The sequence below is a fragment of the Urocampus carinirostris genome, chromosome 9 (assembly GCF_059441175.1).
Source record: "Urocampus carinirostris isolate Australia breed hairy pipefish chromosome 9, RoL_Ucar_1.0, whole genome shotgun sequence".
Lineage (NCBI taxonomy): Eukaryota > Metazoa > Chordata > Actinopteri > Syngnathiformes > Syngnathidae > Urocampus > Urocampus carinirostris.
Window position 1 is genome coordinate 38812779 of NC_142357.1, and position 22334 is coordinate 38835112.

Consider the following 22334-nt stretch of genomic DNA (forward strand, 5'->3'; position numbering starts at 1 on the left):
CAGGCTTCACATTAGTGGTGGGAGGTATACTCAGTTGATCTGCACTGTTCTCCCCTAAGCGCAGATCAGTTAGTTTCCCTGAGGCAGCGGGACAACTTTCGTCACTGGACAATCACGTCGAGAATGCCCTGGGGCATGGCAGTGAAAGCAAAGGTTTTTGTCTCGGCAATGAGAGAGAGCACTGTGTTCGACCTCTTTGCAAATGATACATGGCTTGGCAGTGAAACCATTGATTCTGGCTCCAGGTCGCCTGGTTGGAGCTCCCCCTCTCTCTTGAAACTGGTTCGAGGTAACACGTATCAGAACTTTCTCCAACATACTAATAACGTCCGTTAGAGAGACATACTGTGGGCTCGAAGTCTGAGGTGGCTCGTGCACGAGGGTTGGACCATGGTTCACCTCAGCTTTGTGTACTGCAATTTCCGCTCTATTCGCAGGTTGTTGTAGGGAATTTGCTTTGTAGCTCTTCTCAGCGTGGTATTCATTCAGCACCTCTAGTACCTCACATGCTGACCACTTTTCGATGGTTTTTGATCTGTAAGTGAGTGCCAGTTCCTTGCATGGGCAGTTCCTAATAAACATGCGAGTAACCTCTATTTCAGGGTTGTCAAATGTTTTTCCCTGCTCACTCAAGCATTCAGAGGCAAGGTCAGCTGCTCTGTTTAGTCTCAGCCAGTAGTCATAGGGGTCTTCCTGGTCTTTGGGCAAAGTTGAATAAAAGTCAGCTAAAGGGACAGCAGAGTACTTGGCACAGCTAAAGTATTTCCTGAGAAGACTATAAATCATGTCAGGGCGGGTATAGACGTCTATATTACTGTTTCTAACGCCAAACCTAACTACATCTTTAGCTTTTCCTCTCAAATGTATAAGGATTTCCTCTGCTTGCTCTTCAAGTCTCACATTACTCCTTTTAATAAATGTCCTCATTAGATCTTCCCACTCATGTATTGTTATTGAGTCTGAGCCATCCCCAATAAATGACGGCGGTTCCTTAACCTTTCTCTGCGTAACCACCTGACTCAATCTGTTTGCTACATCTTGTGTGGCAGCAGCGTTAGGAGCTACTATATTATGTGACTGAATATTTGAGAATATGCTATCAGCCAATTTATGTCCTATCTCCTGAATAATATTTTTCATCTGATCAGCTACACCCTCAGAAATGTCACTCGTGCTCTGATTAAACATGTTTTGAATATGTAAATGAGTCAAAATCACAAAATAAATCAGTAGCCTGAGTAACACGTCACTGTATAGCAATTTTAAATACTGTGAGCTGATGACTTCATGAAACGATGTGGCAGGTAGGACAGTCCTCGGTTCGGAGAGTTTGAATGAAGTCACGGGTCTCGGCACCAATGTTGTGCTCATGGCGGCGCCCTGCTCGGCGGAAATGTGAATTTCCAACATTAAAAAAATCAGTTATTCACGGACAATTATTGAAAAAATACTGTATGTATGTACACTATTAACACAAATTTGGAAAATTAAATAAACAGTCAATTGCACAGTTAGTCTCAACAGTCAAGGAATAAAACATTGTGTTGTTAGCTCTTAAGGCAGTGGCGGGAAACCAGCGAAATCCTCGAAATACATATAAAATGTTTTCAGGAGAAAAAAAGAAAAAATAGGCTCCCGCATCCCGATCTCTTTGCCACCGGGTACGGATAGCGAAGGAAGGTTTCATTTCCTTTTATTGACCACTCCGAAGTAAGCCTTCTCAATTTCAATTTCGGCCGGGCACGTTTGTTTGAATTCCTCCCTCTCGTATGCGTTTTGCAGGTAGCGCCAAACGCCGGTAAATTGGGCCGGGATTTCGAAGTTGCAGTACTTCTTGGAGGCCACCTGGATCCAAAAAGAAACATAGTCTATGAAACGTTTGACTTTTTAGAGCTGAGGCATATTTAAAATATCAGTATTATAGACTATCCTAGCTAGAGCTACTATAATCTTGTCTATTATACAGTAGGCCCACAGGATACGGCATCTCCCCTTTGTGATGGTGGTCAAAAAAATTTTTTTTTTCATGTGAAATGCTGGTCTTCTGTCTGTTTGCGTCGCTGCGTTATGAAAATACCAATATTTTATTGGCTGAACTACTTCCCACAATGCCTTTCTCTTTATATAGTTCAGAATCTGGTGTGCTTTGTAAAGACTTTGCGAGTCAGCAGTACAATTTATTTGTACTATTTTATTTGCTGTGGGACCAAATCTTGCAGTGATGCCAAAGGGAAAAAAATGACATGATAACCATGGAACTGAAGCTTGTAGAAAATGCGGAGAGGGCACTCAAAAGTTACATGGCCATTAAACATTTGATGAAGGTGATTTAAAAAATGGTGGTGATCAATGCAAGGAAATTGTCAAGGGGCAAAGACAATATTTGCAAGTGGAAGTATTAAAATCAGTTTTATTTCATAGCTTAAAATGAGCAAAATGTTCTGCCAATGGGGTGATTTTTGTAGCTTTTGTGAATGTTTTTATTTCAGCAGTAAAAACTCTTGCCGAGTAATACAAGATTATGAAATATGCTAAAATTTATATCGTTTTTTTTCAATGGAATACACCGATTTGGATCACCTGTGCCCGCTCATTTGGCGCCAATCGCTGCGGGCTATCTGATTGGTTCCCTGTCCCCTTTTAAACCCAGTCCTGTCACTCTCCGGTTGTCAGTCCATCTGCGAACATCTGTTGTTACAAGCCAAGCCTTTTTGACCCTGATTCCCGCCTGTCCCGTTTTTGCACCCGTTTTTCCACCTGTCTGTTCTGATCTCCCTGTTTGTCTCCGGCTACGACCTGTTTATGATCCCGACCACGTCTGCTCTCCCGTCCCGGCTTACGACCTGTTTTTGATCCTGACCACGATTTTGCTCTCCTGTCCTGGCTATCAACCTGTTTTTCTGTCCCTGACACCGCCATCTCCCGCTACGGAAGATCCCCTTCCGTATTCGGATCACGATACGATTGCGAGATGGACTCGCTTCCCGCGTCCAGTGAGCACCGGATCGCGGGGGCTGCCCTTCATCTTTCTATTCAATAAACTTGTGGTTAACGCTACGCATTTGGGTCCTGATTCCGTTCTGGTTGTGACACTTTTCATCATTTAAAAATGTTACTTATTATTTTATTATGGAAAAACAAGTGAAAAACTATAGTAATATATGACAAAAAAACTCTAAAATGAGCAAGGTTTCTGCCGAGAGTAATTTATCGAATGTTTTTTTTTTAAATTTGACCTGTTTTTCATTCAAGAAGAAAATCAAGTATAAAATATATTAATAGGAGACCAAAATACACTAAATTAGGAAAACTGTCAGCCAAAGGAGTACGTTTTTATATATTTTTTTCAAAGTGTAGCATGTAGCGCGTAGCATTAAAAAAAAACTATACACAGATAGTAGTTATAATTATACTGTATATCATATTTTTTATTTGATTCGAAAAACAAGTTCAAAAACGATAGTAATAAATACTCTTAATCGACCAAAGTTTTCCGACAGTTGAGTTGCATTTTTTTTCTTAAGTACTAAGTAGCTGCAGTCTTATTTATTGATATTTTTTAAACAACCATTCAATCAGATCATCAAAGTCCATTTAATCAAAAGTCGATTACAAGTCAATGTAATTGTAAGTCGGTGTACTCAGACATTTGTTTGGGTGAACCCTCTGTGGATCAAAAATATATATCTGTGAGGCCGCTATATACACTGCACATACAGAACAGTAAATCAAAACGTTCCTAACTCAGCTCGCAAGTGTCACCTGGTGGTTGTTCGAGTCACAGGTCAATTCTAAACATAATAAATGAGGTCTCTGACAAATTACATGTGCCTTAGCAGAGACACAGATGCATACTTACCTGGAGGGGATTTGAGTAACGGATTCAATGTAGCCTAATGTAGGGGAGTTATAGTACAGTTTCTTTTTACAAATCTACTCAAGTAAAAGTAAAAAGAACAGTGATTTAAAAATACTCCTACAAGTATAAAGAATAAGTCCCAAAACGTACTCAAGTAAATATAACGGAGTAAACGTAACTTGTTATTACGCACCTCTGTATGTATGTAACCGTAGCAACATGTTATCTGTTATTTTTAGAGATAAGAAAAAAACATTTTAGTGCATCTATTAATCATTATTACCCTGATGACATGCAGTTTTGGTAGAAGGTTGCAATCGGCTAAAGTGAGACGATCTCCATCCAGGAATTTCCTTCTAGAAACTCCGACGGCCTCCGTGGAGTTATGGTCGATTTCTTCAGGCAAGGGAGAGTTGAGGTAATCGTCCAAACGCCTAAATTCCCGCAGCAGGTTTTTCTCCTGAACTGGAAGAGATTTCTCATCATTTTTTCTGATAAAATGTCCGAGAGGAGGCTGACTCACAGGCGTTGTTTGGCGCGTTCTTGATGAAGGCGGAAAACTTGGCGAAAATGTCGGCACCCACGTTGAAGGACTCCTTATTTATTGGGCTGAGGTGAGGATACCTGAAAAAACAGTATCACTTTTATATACAAATTATTGGGTACAAGTGAGTGGTTTGGTATTTTTTAGCACTTTTAATGACCCTAAAAAATGTTGCTAATGTTAGCATTTAGCATAACAGAAGCTAATTTTCAGCAATACAGAAAATGAGGCTAGTTTTTGTTGGTGAAGATGGTGGCGCTAAGTTTGGCATAGGTGAGTTATGTTTTGGGAATGGAAAATCTCATTCCTAGTTTTCTATGTACAAGAAGATTGCGCTAGTTTTGAACAGAGAAAAAAAAAACAATGTTAATTTTGGCCATGGAAGAAAAATAGTGGAGTTTTCGGTATAAGTTAAAGACACTACCTTTCAATATATGGGAAGCTAACGCTAGTTTGGGGTATAAGGAGAAGACAATGCTATTTTTTATTATGATGGAAGATATGGCGAGTTTTGAAATAGAAAAAGAGATTTGTTTTGGGGATGGAAGATGCCAATATTAATTTTAGATGCATTTATTTTCAAAGTATATATTTTTTAGTTTTTTTTTTAATTTGACAAAGACAATGCTAACGCTAGTTATTGGTGACTAAGAACATGATGCTAATTTTGGCATAGAAAAAGAGCTTTATTTCGTCTATGGTCGATTGCTAGTTTAAAAAAATGTATTTTCTATTTTAGCATTTTAGCAGTACAAAAAGACAATGCTAATCCTATTTTTAGCATAACAGAAATGAGTTTTTGGTGACTAAGAAGGTGATGCTAATTTTGGCATAGAAAAAGAGCTTTATTTTCTGTATAGAAGAAGCCATTTCTAGTTTTTTTTAGTATTTTCTACATTTATATTTGAGCATTTTAGCAGTATAAAAAGACAATGCTAAGGCTATTTTTGGACTAAGTTTATGCTAGGTTCGGACATAAAAGATGACAATGCTAATTTTATGTCATGACAGAAGAAGTTTTTTGTAAACAAGAATACCCTAGTTTTTGGTGTCCAAGACAAAGACGCTAGTTTTCTGCGTATGGGAGGATAATGCTAGTTTTTTATCATGGAAGAGGAAGGGGCTAGTCTAGAGTAAAAAAGATAACTTTAATGTTAAAGACGCTAGTTTTTTGCATGGTAGAAGATAAGGCTAATTTTCAGTAAACAAGAGTACGTTACTTTTTGTGTACAATACAGAGATAATAGTTTTTGACATGTATGACAAACAAAATCGTTTTTTTTTATCAAAATGCTCTTAATTTTGGGGGCATAGAAGAAGTTGATGCTAGTTTTTAGAAAACAAATGTACGATACTTTTTTGTGGACAAAAAGATAACGCTAGTTTTTGACATTTAAGACAAAATAAACTCGGCACAGAAGTAGAAAACACAGTTTTTTTTGTCTTAAAGATGAGAGAGATGGATAGATGGATAAATACTGTTGGGAATTAAATATATTACAAATGTATCGTTTACCAAATTGTTCGAATTAGTTATCTGACTCCATTAACCAAACACAAACTTCCATAGATAGATAGATAGATAGATAGATAGATAGATAGATAGATAGATAGATAGATAGATAGATAGATAGATAGATAGATAGATAGATAGATAGATAGATAGATAGATAGATAGATAGATAGATAGATAGATAGATAGATAGATAGATAGATAGATAGATAGATAGATAGATAGATAGATAGATAGATAGATAGATAGAAAATGAATATGCTAGGTTTGCAAGTGAGGATAGTGAGGTTAGTTTTCAGTAAACAAGACTCTGCTACTTTTTTGTGTCTGGGTAAATATGCTAGTTTTCTGCATATAAGAAGATGGCACTAGTTTTGGTCATGAAATAAGGAATAATAATTTTTGTTATGTAACAAAGACTTTATTTTCAACAAAATAAGACTACCCTCGTTTTCTGGGTTCCGTGCTAGGATACTTTTTCTCAACCTATACGAAGATAACGCTAGTTTTAAACAAACCTGGGTGGTGCCAGCGTCTGCTCCAGGAACTCCTCGATTTTGATGAAGTCCGTTTTGAGGGTTCCGTTGTAAAGCAGGAAAGGTGGGTTGGTACCGGGGGCCAAGTCTTTTAGCTCCGCCGGCTTCCTAAGGAGACAGAGCAAATAGCTGGATTTGGTGAGAGCTGGTGTAATTAACTAACAAATGTGGCTAGTGGGCGAAGCTACTAAATATTCCAGTAAAACATTGCAAGAGCAAAGCTGAATTTTTCAAGTGTTAGGGACCCTGAATCACACAACTGAAGGACAAAGCAAGCTTTATCTATATGTAGCAGGAAAAAATAACAATAGAGACCTGCGGCAAGCCATAGCCTAGAGCCAAGTGGCCAACGTGAGGGGCAGAGAACGAAACAGTGGAAAAAAGCGGCGGTGACATAAATCACAGAACTCAGCAATGTTGGCTAGCATGCTCTGGAAAGCGAGTGACACTGACACTTATTTACATGGAGCAGTGAACAATAATGCAGCTAGCAATGAGTCATAGCCCACAGCCATGTGGCTAGAGAATGAAAAAGTGAAAAAAAATGCCTGAATGACAGGACTTTCTCATGACCAGCTGTGGGAGGCGAGCAAAACTGAAGGACAACGCAAGCTTCATTTACATGTAGCAGGTTATATTAATGGCCAGTAGCAAGCTATAACCTGCAGCTGAGTGGCTAGAGAATGAAAACGTGGAAAAAAAGCAAAATATGCCTGAATGCAAGGGCTCAGCGACGTTTTTCTCTTGACCAGCTGTGGGAGGTAAGCAAGAATGAAGGACAAGGCAAGCTTTATTTACATTGGGCAGCTAACAATAATGGCTAGTGGCAAACCATAGTCCACATCAGTGGCTAGAAAAGGAAACAGTTGGGGATAAAAAGACCAGATGCCTAAATCACATGACCAACACATAGATGAGCAGCTGTGAAAGGCAGGTGACACGGAAGACATAGCAGGATCAGCTAACAAAAACAATAGCTGCTAGAAGTGAACCACCGCTTGCATCTAATTGGCTATCACTATTGGCTAGAGAAGTAAACAGTGGATAAAAGTAGGAAATGCCTTAATTGCGGAACTCAGCGATGCTCATTTGCAAAACCCACTATGAAAAACGAGTAACACTCAAGGACAAAGCAGGAACAGCTAACTATTACAATAGCAACTAATGGCGAGGATGGTTGGCTAAAGAACGAAACAGTCAAAAAACAGTGGCAGATGCCTGAATCATGGGACTTGGTGACCATCACGTGCATGACCAGCTGTCAAAAGCAAGAGACACCGAAGGACAAAGCAGTAACAGCAAACATAGCCTGCAGCCAAGTGGCTAGAGAAGGAAACAGTGGAGGGAATAAAGCACCAGAAGCCTGAATGACGGGCACTCGGCATCCATCACATGCAGGCCTCAGATGTGTGTGGTGAGTAATAACGTACCACAAGTTAGCTTTGCAAAATGGTCATTTGGGCTCCTGTAGTTTTAAAATGGCGGCCAAACAAGTCAGCTCCCTTAAGTTCTGTCACATCATTACACATTTCTAAATCTAAATTGTGTTTGGAATAGAATAGAATAGAATAGAATAAAACTTATTCTCTTTGTGAAAAGCACAATAAAATTACACATGTTACAATGAAATCATCCATATGTTCTTCCTTATTTGGAAGATTATTGTTTTATATCACTGAAATCAGTATTTTTGAATCACAAGGAATCGCCACTAGGGGTCGCCCTAGTAGACAAGCTCTTTAAGATATTGTCATTTTATGCAGAACATAAATGAAAACAATCAAGTTCATTTTCAAAGAAGTGATAGTGGATTAAAAAACAAAAAAGGAAATATAAAGAAACAATTATAAAATATATTTGAGAAGATAACAGGAAGTGGATGTGTCTCACTTCCTCATGTCAACGGTGGTCACGGTGAACTTGACGCCTTTGAGCCAGAGCACCATGAAGAGTCTCTGGCAGAAAGGACAGTTGCCCACATTCTCTCCATCGTGGCCGGCCTGAAGAGGGAGAACGGAAAAGGGGTTAGGGGTTCGAACACAGAAAAATAAGGTAGAGATGGTTTCCTTCCTGTTGGGGAACTTTCCTTGGTGGAACGATTTGCCTGCCGCTCTCATTGTGAACTATTTAAAGCTGGGGTCTCCCACCTTTTCCAAGCTACTATTTGTTACTAATTAGTGCAAAGTTCATCCACATTTTTAAAATAGCAACTTAGCTAAATGGCTTGCTATATAGCTAAAACGTAAAAAGGTAAAGAATTTAAAATAAACTAACAAGGAGCTATTTAGCTAGCTAAAAAGTAAAAAGCCAATTAATTAGCGAGGTAGAAAGCTAAAAGAAAAACAAAATGTAGAAGGCAAGCTAGAAACAATCTAGCAAAAAACTACACAATTCAGGCTAGATAATATTTAAAAAAATTTAAAAAGCTAGGTCGATATAAAAGGGTAGCTAGAAAGGTAAACAGGTCAAAAAGATTTATATTCCTAGCCAAAACTGTAACAACAACTAAATAGCTAGCTAGAAAGTTAAAAGAAAAACCTTAGAAAGCTACCTAGAAACGAGGCCAAAATTTAGCTTAGATCAATTTAAAGCTAGATTGTATGCAAAAAAAATGAAAAAGCTATCTAGATATCTTACGCTATAGCACAAAGGGTAGCTTGATAGTCACCTGGGAAAAAAAACTAAAATAAAAATAATAATAATAATAAAGAGCTATACACATAGATAAAAGAGTAAAAATATGACTAAATAGCTAGCTAGGAAGCTAAAAGAAAAACCTGAGAAGGCTAACTAGAAACAAGACCAAAATTTTGCTTGGTATCTAGCAAAAATAGATCAAATTAAAGCTAGTTAGTAGGCAAATGGGTGAAAAGCCAAGCTCGTTTAGCTTGTGCAATAATTCCACAGGTAGCTTGATGATTAGGTAGAAAGGTGGAGAGGTAAAAAAAACTAAAAACGAGCTATATATCTAGCTAAAAGAGTAAAAAGCCAGATAGAGAGCTAAGAAAAAAAAAGTTAGATGGCTAGCTAGAAACGAGGTCAAAAATTTAGCTTGATGTCTATCAAAAAAGGTCAAATTTAAGCTAGTTAGTATTCAAAAATGTAAAAAGCTATCCATATAGCTTGCGCAAGAGCTAAAAGGATAGCTTGATGGTTAGCCAGAAAGGTAAACAGTTAAAAAAAACTAAAAAAAGAAAAAAGCGTTATAGACATAGCTAAAAGAGTAAAAACTAAATAGCTAGCTAGGAAGCTAAAAGAAAAACCTTAGAAGGCTAACTAGAAACGAGGCCGAAATTTAGCTTGATATCTACCAAAAAAGGAACAATTTAGGCCAGTTAGTATGCAAAAATGTAAAAGCTATCTAGATAGCTTGCGCAAAAGGGTATCTTGATGGTTAGGTAGAAAGGTGAAGAGGGGAAAAAAAACAAAAAAAAGAGCTCTATAGCTGGCTAAAAGAGTAAAAAGCCAACTAAATAGCCAGATAGAAAACTAAAAATCAAGCAAAAACAAGTTATCTAGAAAGCTATCTAGAAACGAGGTCCAAAATCTTGCTTGATATCGAGCAAAAAAGGTACAAATTTAAGCCAGATAGCAAATACAAAATATAAAAAGTTAGCTAGATAGCTTGCTAAATAGCTAAAAAGGCAGGACAATAGCTAGCTAAAAAAATGCACATTTTTGGCTCATTGGCTTCTTAAATCCCATAAATTGGAATATTGTTTGTTGTATTTCCTGTCAAATAAATGTAAAAAAGACGAATAAATACTTTTTTTCATTAGGTGAATACATTCTCATTCATTCTTTTATTTAATTAATTGCTTTTTTTAACAAGTTATCATTAGGCATTTATAAAGTCTTTGTAACAGAGATTTTGTCTATAACTCCAATAGGGGATTTAGCATTGATTATTTAGTATTTATTACACATTTACAAGCTTTTATAAGAGACATTTTTAAGCATAACTTCTTTATGGAATTACTAGTGATTATAAATAATTTATTACACATTTTAAAGCCTTTATAGTCGAGATTTTACCTGTAACTCCTTTAGGGAATTTACCAGTGATTATAAATCCTTTATTACACATTTTAAAAGCCTTTATAGAAGAGTTTTACTTATTACCAATTTAATTATTTTAATAATGTTTATAAAGTACTTATTACACATATATAAAGCCTTTATAAAATGTTTTTTACTTATAACTCATTTAGTTATTTCACCTGTGTTTATAAAGTATTTATTACAATTTTTTAAAGGTATTTATCAAATTTATTTATAAAGTTTTTATAACAGTTTTAACCTATAACTACTTTATGGAATTTACCAGTGCTTATAAATCCTTTATTACATATTTTTAAAGCCTTTATAGTCGAGATATTACCTATAACTCCTTTAGGGGTTTACCAGTGATTACGGAATATTCATCAAATATTTCTAAAGTTTTTATAACAGATAGTTTAAACCCAAAACTACTTTATGGAATTTCCCAATGATTATTAAGTATTTATTACATTTATAACATAGATTTTATCTATAAGTACATCAGGGAATTAACTAGTGATTACAAAGTATTTATTTAATATTTATAAAGTTGTTTTTTTTTTAGATAAAAAACAGTTTAGACCTTTATGGAATTCACCAGTGATTATGAAGTATTTATTACACATTTGAAAGCCTAGTCTAGATTTTACCTATAACTCTTTTAGGGAATTTACCAGTGATTTATTACACATTTACAAAGCCTTTATAACACAATTTAGCGCCTGCTTGTAAAAGTGGGTGTGCCCGAGTCATGTTTTTTAACAGCTGAGACTGTCAAAACGCGACCTCACTCCACTTAAACACCAAATAAAGCCGCACAACATCCGTCCCTCCCTTCTCTCTCAAAGAACATTTCGCAACTCTTTACTTTTTTCTTTCCTTTTTTTTGTTTTTAGCCCCCACCCAATTCATCCGTCCTGTGACCTCAGAATGGAAAATAGGAGTTCTGTGAGGAAACAAGGATCCATTTTCTGCACGGCATGCATGCTTTGCAGGGTGTGACTGCATAAGGTTTTTATTTTTGTTTTTTTCTTTAAGGGGAAGGGGGGGTCCTTAAACCATCACACAGCACGCTCTCTGCTCATTCGTTCTGTGATAAGGCCGTGCCTGTGCACTGATAAAATAAAGGAAAAAAAAAACAGCCGCTGCTCAACTGATGTATCAAATCATCAAAAATTCATGAAAGTGAAAAACAAGTTAAAAAAAATCAAATAATTCCATATTAACTGCAGATAAGATAATAAAAATGACCCCAAAATGACACAAAAATGACAATACTGACCTTTACGAACAACTCAATGCTTGGCTCCTTTTCTGAAAGTTGTCGCAGTGCCATTCTGTTCCCAGAAATATTCAAAATAAAATTAAAAACGCCTTAAAAATACAAGTCAAGAGTGCAGGATACCTCACAGCTTCTGAATGCATGGAGCATGTATCGCCCTGAACAAGTCAAAAGAGTGGGAGGGGCTACAGAAGTGGGCGTGTCCACACTCTTATAAAATGAAGGATGCTGTTAAAATAGACACATTATTCACCTGCGGTAGACGCCAGGATACAACATGAATCCCTTCTGAAGGTGGTGGTCCTAAAGTGAAATTGCTGTATAGCGGGGGATGGAAACGTATGTAATTAGCTATTGCGATCTGACAAAAACCCCGGGACCCCACATTAAAACGTTACAATCCAATACTATTTTGTTATTTTATCGTAATATGTCTGTACATGAGGGGTGGCAAACTTATATGAGCTCAGCTGCCAAATAGAATAAAAGCACACTTGCAGGGGCTCGACTAGTAGATTAGAAAATAAGAAAGAAAGAGAGTCAGAGAAAGAGAAAGGGAGTGAGAAAGAGAGAAAGACAAAGAGGGAGAGATAGAAAGAAAAAAAGTGAGAAATAAACAAAGACAAAGTGAGAAAGAAACAGAGAAAGTGAGAAAGGAGGAAAGTAAATGGGAAAGACAGAAAAGGTTAAATAATTTACGAGAGGAAAAACAAAGAGAGAATAGATAAAGAAATAAATAAAATATTTGAAAGAAACAAAGAGAGAATGAATCAAGAAGTACAGAAGGATTAAAAAAGAAAGACAGACAGACAAAGTGAGAAAGAAACAAAGAGAGAAAGAAACAAAGAAAGTGAGAAAGAGAGCAAGGAGGAAATTAAATGGGAAAGATAGAAAAAGTTAAGTAATAATTGAAGAGAGGAAAAACAAAGAAAGAAAGAAAATAGAAAAATAAATAAATAAATAAAAAGTTTGAAAGAAACAAAGAGAGAATGAATAAAGTAAGAAGTAAAGAAGGATAAAATAGAAAGACAGAAATAAAAACAGAAAGGACAAAAGGAAGAAAGAGAAAGTGAGAAAGAAACAAAGAGCCAAAGAAGGAGAGAACAGAACAGAGAAAGAGAATGAAACAAAGAGAAAAATAGAGAAGGAAACAAATACAGAAAGTAGGAAAGTAAAAGAGAAAGAAAGAGAGAAAAGGTTAAGAAATAATTGAAGAGAGGAAAAACAAAGAAAGACAGAAAATAGAAAAATGAAATAAATAAAAAGTTAAAAAAGAAACAAACAGAATGAATACAGAAATAAAGAAAGAAAGAAAGAAAGAAAGACATAATTAAATTGTAATATTTTGTCGTTGATGACGTATAGCGGGGTGGAAGGGCTGAAAACAACACATGTCCTAAGGTGTATTGCAAGAAAGTGTTGAGTCAAAGCAAATTTTACACACTGTGGTCACTTTGCATTCCTTTGCGGTGAGATGTACAAGGGTGGGACGGAGTGAATATTTACTAAATATAAATCATATTATTGAGCAAATATTGGGAGGATGTCAAATCTGAGGATTTAGAAGTGGTGCTCCAATTTTTTTCCTAATAAATGAATGTTCGTTTACTCTTCAAGTTCGTCTATTGTAGAACTAAAAACTAATAACTGTTACATTATTGTGTCAAATATACATTTTTCTTGGTAAATCACAGTATGAATGTCTGATTAGTCTGATTGAGTGACTATAATAGTAAAAGTAATATGTTATAATTATTGTTATTGATACTATTGTTATTTATATTGATATTGTTATTTATTATATAGTTATGATATAACAATGGTGTGATTCTGCAATGGACCCAAAAGCAGGAAGTAGGATGAGGCAAGGTGCTCAAAAACATGTCATTTAACAATCTGTGTAAAACAACAAGGTAACTGCCAGAACCAGGAGTAAAAACCAAACCTCACAAATGAGTATGACACTGGGAAAAGGTGGAGTGATCTTGATGGTTGAAAATGAAAATGACCCGACAACGTTTATGGTGGAAAATGTCCTTTTTGAAGGGTGCAGGATAATTGGGTGGAGGTGTGTGGTCATTACACACTGGAGCCCAGTTCAAACACCAGTTGGGGCCCTCTGGTTGTAGGAGGAGGTAAAAGACCCTAACAAAAATATCTGTTTTTGTATTTTTTGTGATTTAAAAATCACAATTACTTCCAAGAAAAAATACTTACATTGTTTTTTTAGTTTACTTTTTTAAAGTTACAGTTTTCATGTTTTTTTTCATGAAAGTATACAAAATATACAAATAACATGTAAAAATATAATAGTATTGCAATAGTATTATGTTTTTTTAATTTATTAATTTAATTTATTAAGTTACAGCTTTTAATGGACTTATCATAAAAATATAAAATATAATTTTATGTAAAAATAAAGTTTTTTTTTTTTTTTACTGTTGTTAATTATTTTTCATAGAAAATAAAATTGATTCAATGTAAAAATGAACAGTATTTGTTTTTAAGTTTTGGTCAAAAAGTTAAATAAACATTTTTTTTAAATCCTAAAAATAATGTTGAACTTATTTTTAAAGTGTTTTTTGGTCATAGAATAAAAAATAAAATTATAAAATTAATATTTATGCTAAATTAATTGTTTCGTGTATTTATTTCTCGTTTCACTGTTTTTAATGTAGCTGTTGTAAAATGTGAAAATAAAAATAATATTCTGCAAAAATAATGAGATTTATATTTTATATATTTTTCATTGTACTGTTTTTAATTGTTTCACATCAAAATTAAACTATAAAAGTATTATTCTATGTAAAATAAAGATTTTCTATAAATAAAGAATAAACTATTTTCTAAGTTTATTTTGTAATCATTGAATAATCAATAAAATAAATACCCTATGCGGCAATAAATAGTATTAATTTTTCTTTATTTTTTTTCCCATTTAACTGTATTTAATTGTTTTGTTGTAAAATACAGAAATATCCAGTGTAAAATTAATCCGTATTTTTAAAAATATTAAAAAAAAATGTTTTTGTTTTTTTATCATAGAATAAAAAGTCTATATATTTCATTAAACATTAAATAATACTATTTGGCTTAAAAATATTTGACTGTTTTTAATTATTGTATTGTGAAATATTTAAATATGATAAATAATAAATCAAATAAAGTGTTATTTTTTATAATAGATTGTTATATTATTTTACTGTTTTCGTTTTTTGCCTTAATAAAATAATAAAAAGATGCAAAAAAATACGTAAACAAAATAGTTTTATTTATTATTTTAACTAAACCATTTTATTTTTTTGTCATTGAAAAAAAAACAATAAAAAGAATATTCTCTGTACAAATAAATCAATTTTAATTTTCTTTTTGTATTCTTTTTTTTTTACTGTATTCACATTTTTCTTCATTAAGACAAATAAAATAATAAAATAATACATACTTCTTTCCCTTCCAAGGAATTTAAAGGAAAAAGACGCAAATAATCCTCAATTCTGCTTATCTTGCCCACTAATGATTTGAGGAGTTTTTAGCCCTCAGTCGAAGTATGACAAATATAAACACTTCTATTGAAATTCCAGAGAAAAACGTGAAAAATTAACGATCTGGAGATGGAAATCGGTAATAGGGAGTTTTCTCGCTATCTGGATTATGCGGCTCACAGTATTCCAGCTTTGACCCTTTGTAACGGAATTCAAAAAGGAGGGAGTGCCGCAAATATTCAACAAAATGATAAGCTGCCATTATGTTGCCATGGCCCGAGTGTTTATTTGAGATTGTTTGACAGATTATTATATTCGTTTAAAGCGAGGGGTGTGCAAACTATAGCCTGCGGGCCACGGGATGTCGGACAGACCCAAATGCAGGACACAAGAAGACGTAAAACAGGGTTACTCAGTAGAGTAGAACTGGGACTGCTGAGGAAGGCAAACTTGGGGTGGCGAAAGTCTTGAAAAGAAGATTTGAAAGTCTCTTGAAGAAGATGGTAAGTGAGGAAGGTCTTGGGATGAGGAGGGTATTGCCGAGGAGCAGAGACTTAGGAGGGAAACCTGGGAAGGTAGTTTTAACGTGGTGAAAGTTTAGGAGTACCTTAAATAAGATGGCTGGTAAGGAAGGTTTTGGGATAGGGAGGTAGCTAAAGAAGAAAGTCTAATGACAATAAGCTTGTCATCTTGGCAAGTAAATATCTTGATTTAAAGACGAATCTGCAACGTAAAATGGGAAGCTGGAGTGTTTATAGTAAGGGTTGACTGATTGGCTTATTGGGAGCTCCTGGACAGGGGAGTTGAGAGGGAGTCTGGCAAAGTGGGTCATGATGCCACCTCTTGGAGAAGGGGAGGGATAGCAGGTGCTGAACCATGACAATGTCAATTTGTTTTTCAATTCTGCTCCTGTTTATCATTTTGAAAATAATCGAAGCTAGGCGAAATCTTTGTAGTAGAGACCTTCATTTTTTACAATTATTATACAATTAAATAGTCTATTATACATTAAAGCCACAGAACAAACCCTTTTCAAAGGGTCAAGCATTATTTTGACAAAAATTATAGTACAGTATAAACGTTTTTTATTACAAAAACATTTTTTTAAGCTAGCCACTTTCGACACAGCGCTCTTTCTTTTAAGATTGGCTCACTCCGACAAAAACACAAGTTTGCTTTAGCACAGCCAAGCTTAGCTCCTACAAAATAAATAAACGACGCAGAATAAAAGTAGTCCTTCATTTGAGTTAAAAGTCAAATTGAACTTATCAAACTAAAAGAAGTACCCCCCAAAAAATAGCGCTATAGAGAGGGGTAGCTGTACTACAAATTTAGTTTTTGTTGTTTTGGTGCCGCTCTTGTCCCCAGTGTCCCCTATGTGGCCTTCTCTATAAAAATGTACGTTTTTATACCACATTATGGTATTATCTACTTCATACGTATATTAAAATAATCAAATTGTTAGTGTCTAGCCAAGGGATGGGAAAACTATGGCCCGTGGGTTTATTAATACAGCCCATTAAGCATTCGAGGAACCCACACCTGTTTATCATGACCTATTATACCCTAATGAGGAGACATGTATTTAAGGACTGTGCCGACAGCAGAAGCTGTTAGCTCGTTGCTTGCCATTTTGATGTTCATATGTATGCTTCCTGACTCCTTGTTTCCTGTTTCCAGTTTTTTTTTTAACCCTATTGAGTGTTGATTGTTTTTTTCGCTTTCGTCCTATATGCGGAGCACTTTTTGTTATTTATATTTGCCCCTATTAAACCATTATCATTCAGCTTGTATTTCTGCGCTTTGGTCCTCCTCCCCAAAACATATTAGCAAATATAGTGCTTAAAAATGGGCGTAACATATTACTCCAGTAATTCTGAGGGTCTAATGATAAACACATATAAAATGAATATACAATGTAGTCTGCATGCATATTTATTCATAAATACATAGTATACTCATCTGTAATTTTTTCATCTCAAGAGGTTTGTTGGACCCCGAGTTGTAGTATAGTAAGGCGTGTTAAGTGTTTTGTCGCCATGACAACAAACATCACCCTGTAAAGGAAAAACAGCTGATTTTGGCATATTCCCTCAGGCGGGAATTTCCAAAGTCTTCCAGGAAACGGCAAAGAAACGGGAAATACGGGAGCTCGCCATTGACCTTTCGATTTCTCTCGTAGATGAAAACAAAACGAAGCGAGGCGCTATCGGTTTAACTGGCATATCTTTGCTGAGCACATAGCAACCGGAAGCAACATCCTGAAAAAAAAAACCTTATCTAAGAGCACAGGACCTTCTATGTTGACAAGAAGAGAAACTGGATTTTTACCGCCAAAGGAGAAACAAAACAAAAAATCAGGCGAGCGAGATAAAAGGAAATGACAAAAATGGTGCTATGACAATGGGCTAGGGACAAAAAGGTGTAAAGTGAAAGGAAATCCAGTCACTGGGAAATCCTAAAGGGCTCCAAAATTCTCGAAATGAGGTTGGGTTTTGCTGAGTTTAGCTTGCACCAGAGAAAACTAAGCCACTTGGGGGGCCCCCCAATCGGGGTTACTCATATGTATATAATTTAGGATCTAGTATTAGTACTGTGGGCATCACGGCGGCGCAGTCGTTAGCGCGAGTGCAACACAGTTCTGAGGTCATGAGATCAAACCTCCTGTGTGGAGTTTGCATGTTCTCCCCGTGCTTGCGTGGGTTTCTTCCGGACACTCCGGTTTCCTCCCACATTCCAAAAACATGCATATCAGGTTAATTGGCCGGTCTAAATTGTCCCAAGGTGTGAATGAGCGAGCCAATTGTCTGTCCCTGTGTGCTCTGCGACTGGCTGGCAACCAGTTCAGGGTGTCCCCTGCCCACTGCCCGAAGATAGCTGGGATAGGCTCCAGCACCCCCGCGACCCTACTGAGGCGGCAGTAGTTCAGGAGGTAGAGCGATCGTTTTAGGATTAAGGGATCCCAGTTCGAATCCCGGCTTGTCCGTGTTACATGCCGAAGTGTCCTTGGGTAAGACACTGAACCCCCAATACCCCCAATAAGCAGGTTAGCGCCTTACATGGCTGCACAGATCTTGGCCGCTATTGGGAAATGTGAAGCACAATGTAAAGCGCTTTGGGAAGTCATTGACTTGAAAAGCGCTATATAAATGTAGATCATTTCATTTCATTTCATTACTGAGGATCAGCGGTGCAGATAATGGATGGATGGATGGATATTAGTACTGTTACATGTGGCTGCCCGTCAATGCAAAGTCCTGATCTCCAGCTCATCTCTGAGGAGCGATATTACGCTTCACACTGAAAAACAACGGCGACCAGATGAGGAAGGTGCAGTATCTGAGTCAGATCAGAAAGATTCTCCTGCTACTAGCAAACATGAAAACCAGTACTATCCGTTTCATGTGGGGGAGCAAACCCCCTACCCAAAAAAAAAACAGCCTAGAGAGGTGTGGGCATTGCCAGGCTGTACTTGCCCAAGACATACCATGGGAAGTGATGCCCGTACCACCCAAGTGGTTATGTATATATATATATATATATATATATATATATATATATATGTGTATATGTGTATATGTGTATATATGTATAAATGTATTTTGGCTGGCAACCAGTTCAGGGTATCCCCTGCCCACTGCCCGATGATTGCTGGGATGGGCTCCAGCACCCGCGACCCTACTGAGGATAAGCGATGCAGCTAATGAGATGAGATGAGATATAAGTGTATGTGTATATATATATATATATATCTTCACCCGAATATCCTCCTCAAAATAGTTTTTGTTTTTGGTTAATATTCCATTTGTTTGTTTAGAAAACGTAATTCATAAAGTTTTTGTTTTTTTGTTTTAGGAAAATATTGTTTTACCAGATTTTACTATATTTTAAGTAAAATAGAAAATTCAATTTATAAATTAAAAAATAAACTGTTAAAAAAATAAATTAAAACGTTAAACAAGATTAAAAATAGGTTTGAAAAATCCAAAAAAGTAACAAAAAAATATTTTTTTAGATTTAAGATATTGTATTATTTCTTAATTTTACTACATATTTTTTTCCAAACAACATCTGAAAACTAACAAAATTGGAAAAAAATAAATGTGTTTTTTGGGGTTTCAGGAAATATTCAATAGTTTTACCTGGTTTTATTACAATTTTTGAAGGTAAAATAGAAAACCTGGTGAGCTTTGTTGTGAATGGTGGTGTTCATGTGTGCACGTGCACGTACGTGTGAGATTCTCTCTCTCAGCCTAATAATAGTGTATTGTGAAGGAGTGCCTGGCACTGCCCAAAATAAACACACACTTGACTATTGTTGTTCATGTTTGCATGTGCGCTCATAGTCCAATACATCTCAAGGAGCTCCACCTAATGACTTCAACTTCACCACCCTTTTGGAAAAAATGATTCGTTTTTCTCATATTTTAAGTTTTTTTAAGTTTTTTTTTTTTAACTTGTGTGCCGTAAGACCTTGCCAAGTGTGTACATATCTGTGTACATAAGTATGCCATTATTCTGCATATTTACTTTCTTCTATTGATCAGCCGAGAAACTGTTGTACTCACCCATATCAGTAGGTGACAGCAGATTGCACTTTTTTTTGCTATGCTGATTATCTGCTCATAAGTTGGCGCAGTGTATTTGAAAAGGTATTTTTTTTAACAAAAAATGGCCTTCTCAATGATTTTTCACTTTCCTCATGCTGAGGTTTGAGTTTTCCCTTGCCCTCATGTAGGTTTTAGATCAGGGAATACTGTAATAATAGTCTGTAGTCTGTACTAGTCATTGATCTGTGCAGCTCTTGTGATACAAAAAACATGACTTGACTATAAGATTGCACTGAAAAAAGTAATAATACAAACCACATGTAGTAAAACACATATTTTTTCTTATTTCAATCATTATTTTCTCCTTTTTATGTATTTGTAATCCGCTCATGAGGTAGTAAAATAAAATATTTGAAATCATTTTGTTTAATGAAGCTCTTGAAGATTGCACTACAAAAATAACAGTAATACACCAAATAAAATAAAAAGCTTGCGCACACTTTTGCTCATTACACTTATCATTTTCTTAGTTTACCCCCAATCCCCGAACATGACTTGACTTGACTAGTTTAAAAAAAAAAAGAAAAATACATTTTTTCACTGGCTGATCATTTCTGCTCATTTTAAGTATAATTTTTGCTTTTTCCCCCCTTGAAAAACAAGATAATTTTGAAGGTTAAAACTTGAGATTGTCTTAGAATAAAGAAAAAGAACACACTCTGAGTCAGACACAAGGTTTTTGATAGCCCATGCATCGGAGGCGCGTACTTCCAAGATTGGCTCAGGAAGGAATCATGCTCCCCCAATGGGTAGAGACTCATTTATTGAAAACACAGAACAACACATCTTATTGGCTTAAGTGATGTCACATAAGTACAAGAAACGAATCTGATTGGTTTAGACAAAAAATCCCATATTTAAATGAAGTGTAATGGTGGTCGCTAGATGGCGTGCAAGCATAATAAATGAGCGGTAAGGAAAGGGAAACTTTGTAACACAAGAGGTACAATGCGTCACTGAGAAATCAAGGTAATAGCAAAGGGAGGCAAACTCTTCCCCGCACCTCCCAGCACCAAAGCAAAGGCAATCTTGATTAATAGTTTGCGGGCCCCAAGAGGATACAATTGTTGCAAGAATACAAACAGCACCTGGAAATAAGCCTTGCCATTTCGTAACTTTTGAGGATAAAATCATACTGAGGCACATTCAAACTATAATCAAACTATAATTCCCTCTACCACAATAATACAGTCTTACAGTTAATACTTATAGTACAAAAGTGAATAACCTGCATTATCTCCTGAGCCACGGTGACCACAAATGATCAGAAAAGCATTGTACTTTCAATTTAGGTAACATGATAATTTAAGCTTTAAGAACCAAACAAAGCCTGAAAGTTGTGCCAGGAATTAATTTTTAAACATTTTCAATGGACTTTGTGTCCCGAGCTTTTTTAATTTAATTTTTATTTTTTTAAATTAAAAAAGGTTGAAAAGCACTGTTTTAAGTGACAGTGTGTAATGATCCACCACTAGAGGGTATTGTAGCTTAAGTGCGCACATTGGAAGAAGACACTATAGACGTTTGAAGGAAACCACTCGGCAAAATATAGTTAGAATTGGTCAGAGCTGGTGTAAGTGGCTAATATTAGTGGCTAGCAATAGAAGCTACTAAAAAGGCCTGTAAAACATTGCTATAGTACAGCCAAATTTGTCAAGTGTCGGGACTCTGAATCAAGGAACTGAAGAATGCAGCATAGCATAGCGTATAGCATAGCTATATAGCATAGCATAACCTGTAGCCCAGTGGCTAATATGAGTAGCCAGAGAAGGAAACAGTGAAAAAAAAGTTCCAGCTAACATAATCATGGTACTCAGCAAATTTCGCTTGTGTGACCACTTGTGGAAGGCGGTTGACACTGAAGGACTAAGCAAGAGCAGCTAACAGTAACCAAATCCCATCCCATTGTTTAGGTATCTTCCACTTTTTTCCACCATTTCCTTTTCTGGCCACCCGTGTTAGCTGCTCAGCTGCAGGCTATGCTCGCCACTAGCCGCTAGCAAACATTGCATGCATCCAAAACCTTATATTACCATTGTGTTTGGATTTTTCTGGCCCCTGAGGCACACCACTTAATACATTTAGACTGTAACATAAAATAAGGGTTAATTCCAATAATCTGCAACAAAATAAATAGAAAAATTCAACTCAGTAACACAAAAACAAAAAACCCACAATGTGACTCATTAGCACTACATTTCTCGAAGAAGAAGAACTCTCAGTTTTTACGTTTATATTTGTCTTGTGGTCGGGACACGAGTAGCTCTGAGGAACATGGTGTCCGAATAAGACAGATAAAACGGAAAAACATGTCTTGGTGGGACGCATAGTCTTTCCCATGTGGTTTTTCACAACGCTGGAGATATACTACACAGGAAATTATCCAAAGAACATAAAATCTGTGAAAAAAATCTGTATAAAATGATGAAATTAAATCGGTTGAGTTAACGTCACAATCGACCCTTTT

The 22334-nt window shown here is 35.9% G+C and overlaps 1 protein-coding gene and 1 long non-coding RNA gene across 2 annotated transcripts in view; one reads left to right on the forward strand and one right to left on the reverse strand.

Annotated features, from left to right (window-relative positions):
• Window positions 1-1396: 1396 nt before the first annotated feature.
• On the reverse strand, window positions 1397-11941 carry clic2 (CLIC family member 2). The gene is made up of 6 exons (XM_088343787.1): window positions 11776-11941; window positions 8343-8452; window positions 6435-6560; window positions 4383-4483; window positions 4143-4324; window positions 1397-1845 (listed from the first exon to the last, which is right to left on the reverse strand). The coding sequence occupies exons 1-6, from the start codon at window positions 11827-11829 to the stop codon at window positions 1684-1686; spliced, it is 735 nt and encodes a 244-aa protein (XP_088199913.1). The 5' UTR covers window positions 11830-11941; the 3' UTR covers window positions 1397-1683.
• The window catches only part of LOC148360246 (uncharacterized), a 68890-nt gene continuing 54920 nt past the window's right edge, over window positions 8365-22334 (forward strand). Inside the window, exons 1-2 of the long non-coding RNA XR_015851300.1 lie at window positions 8365-8504; window positions 11390-11504. This is a non-coding gene — a long non-coding RNA (uncharacterized LOC148360246). The remainder of the gene's footprint in view (window positions 8505-11389; window positions 11505-22334) is intronic.

Excerpts from the sequence above, each read along its gene's own strand:
- clic2 (XM_088343787.1), bottom strand. The coding sequence starts at position 11,829 with ATGGCACTGCGACAACTTTCAGAAAAGGAGCCAAGCATTGAGTTGTTC. Across the intron at positions 8,453-11,775 it reads GCATTGAGTTGTTCGTAAAG|GCCGGCCACGATGGAGAGAA; the intron begins GTCAGTATTGTC and ends CTCCCTCTTCAG. Across the intron at positions 1,846-4,142 it reads CAAAACTGCATGTCATCAGG|GTGGCCTCCAAGAAGTACTG; the intron begins GTAATAATGATT and ends TTTTGGATCCAG.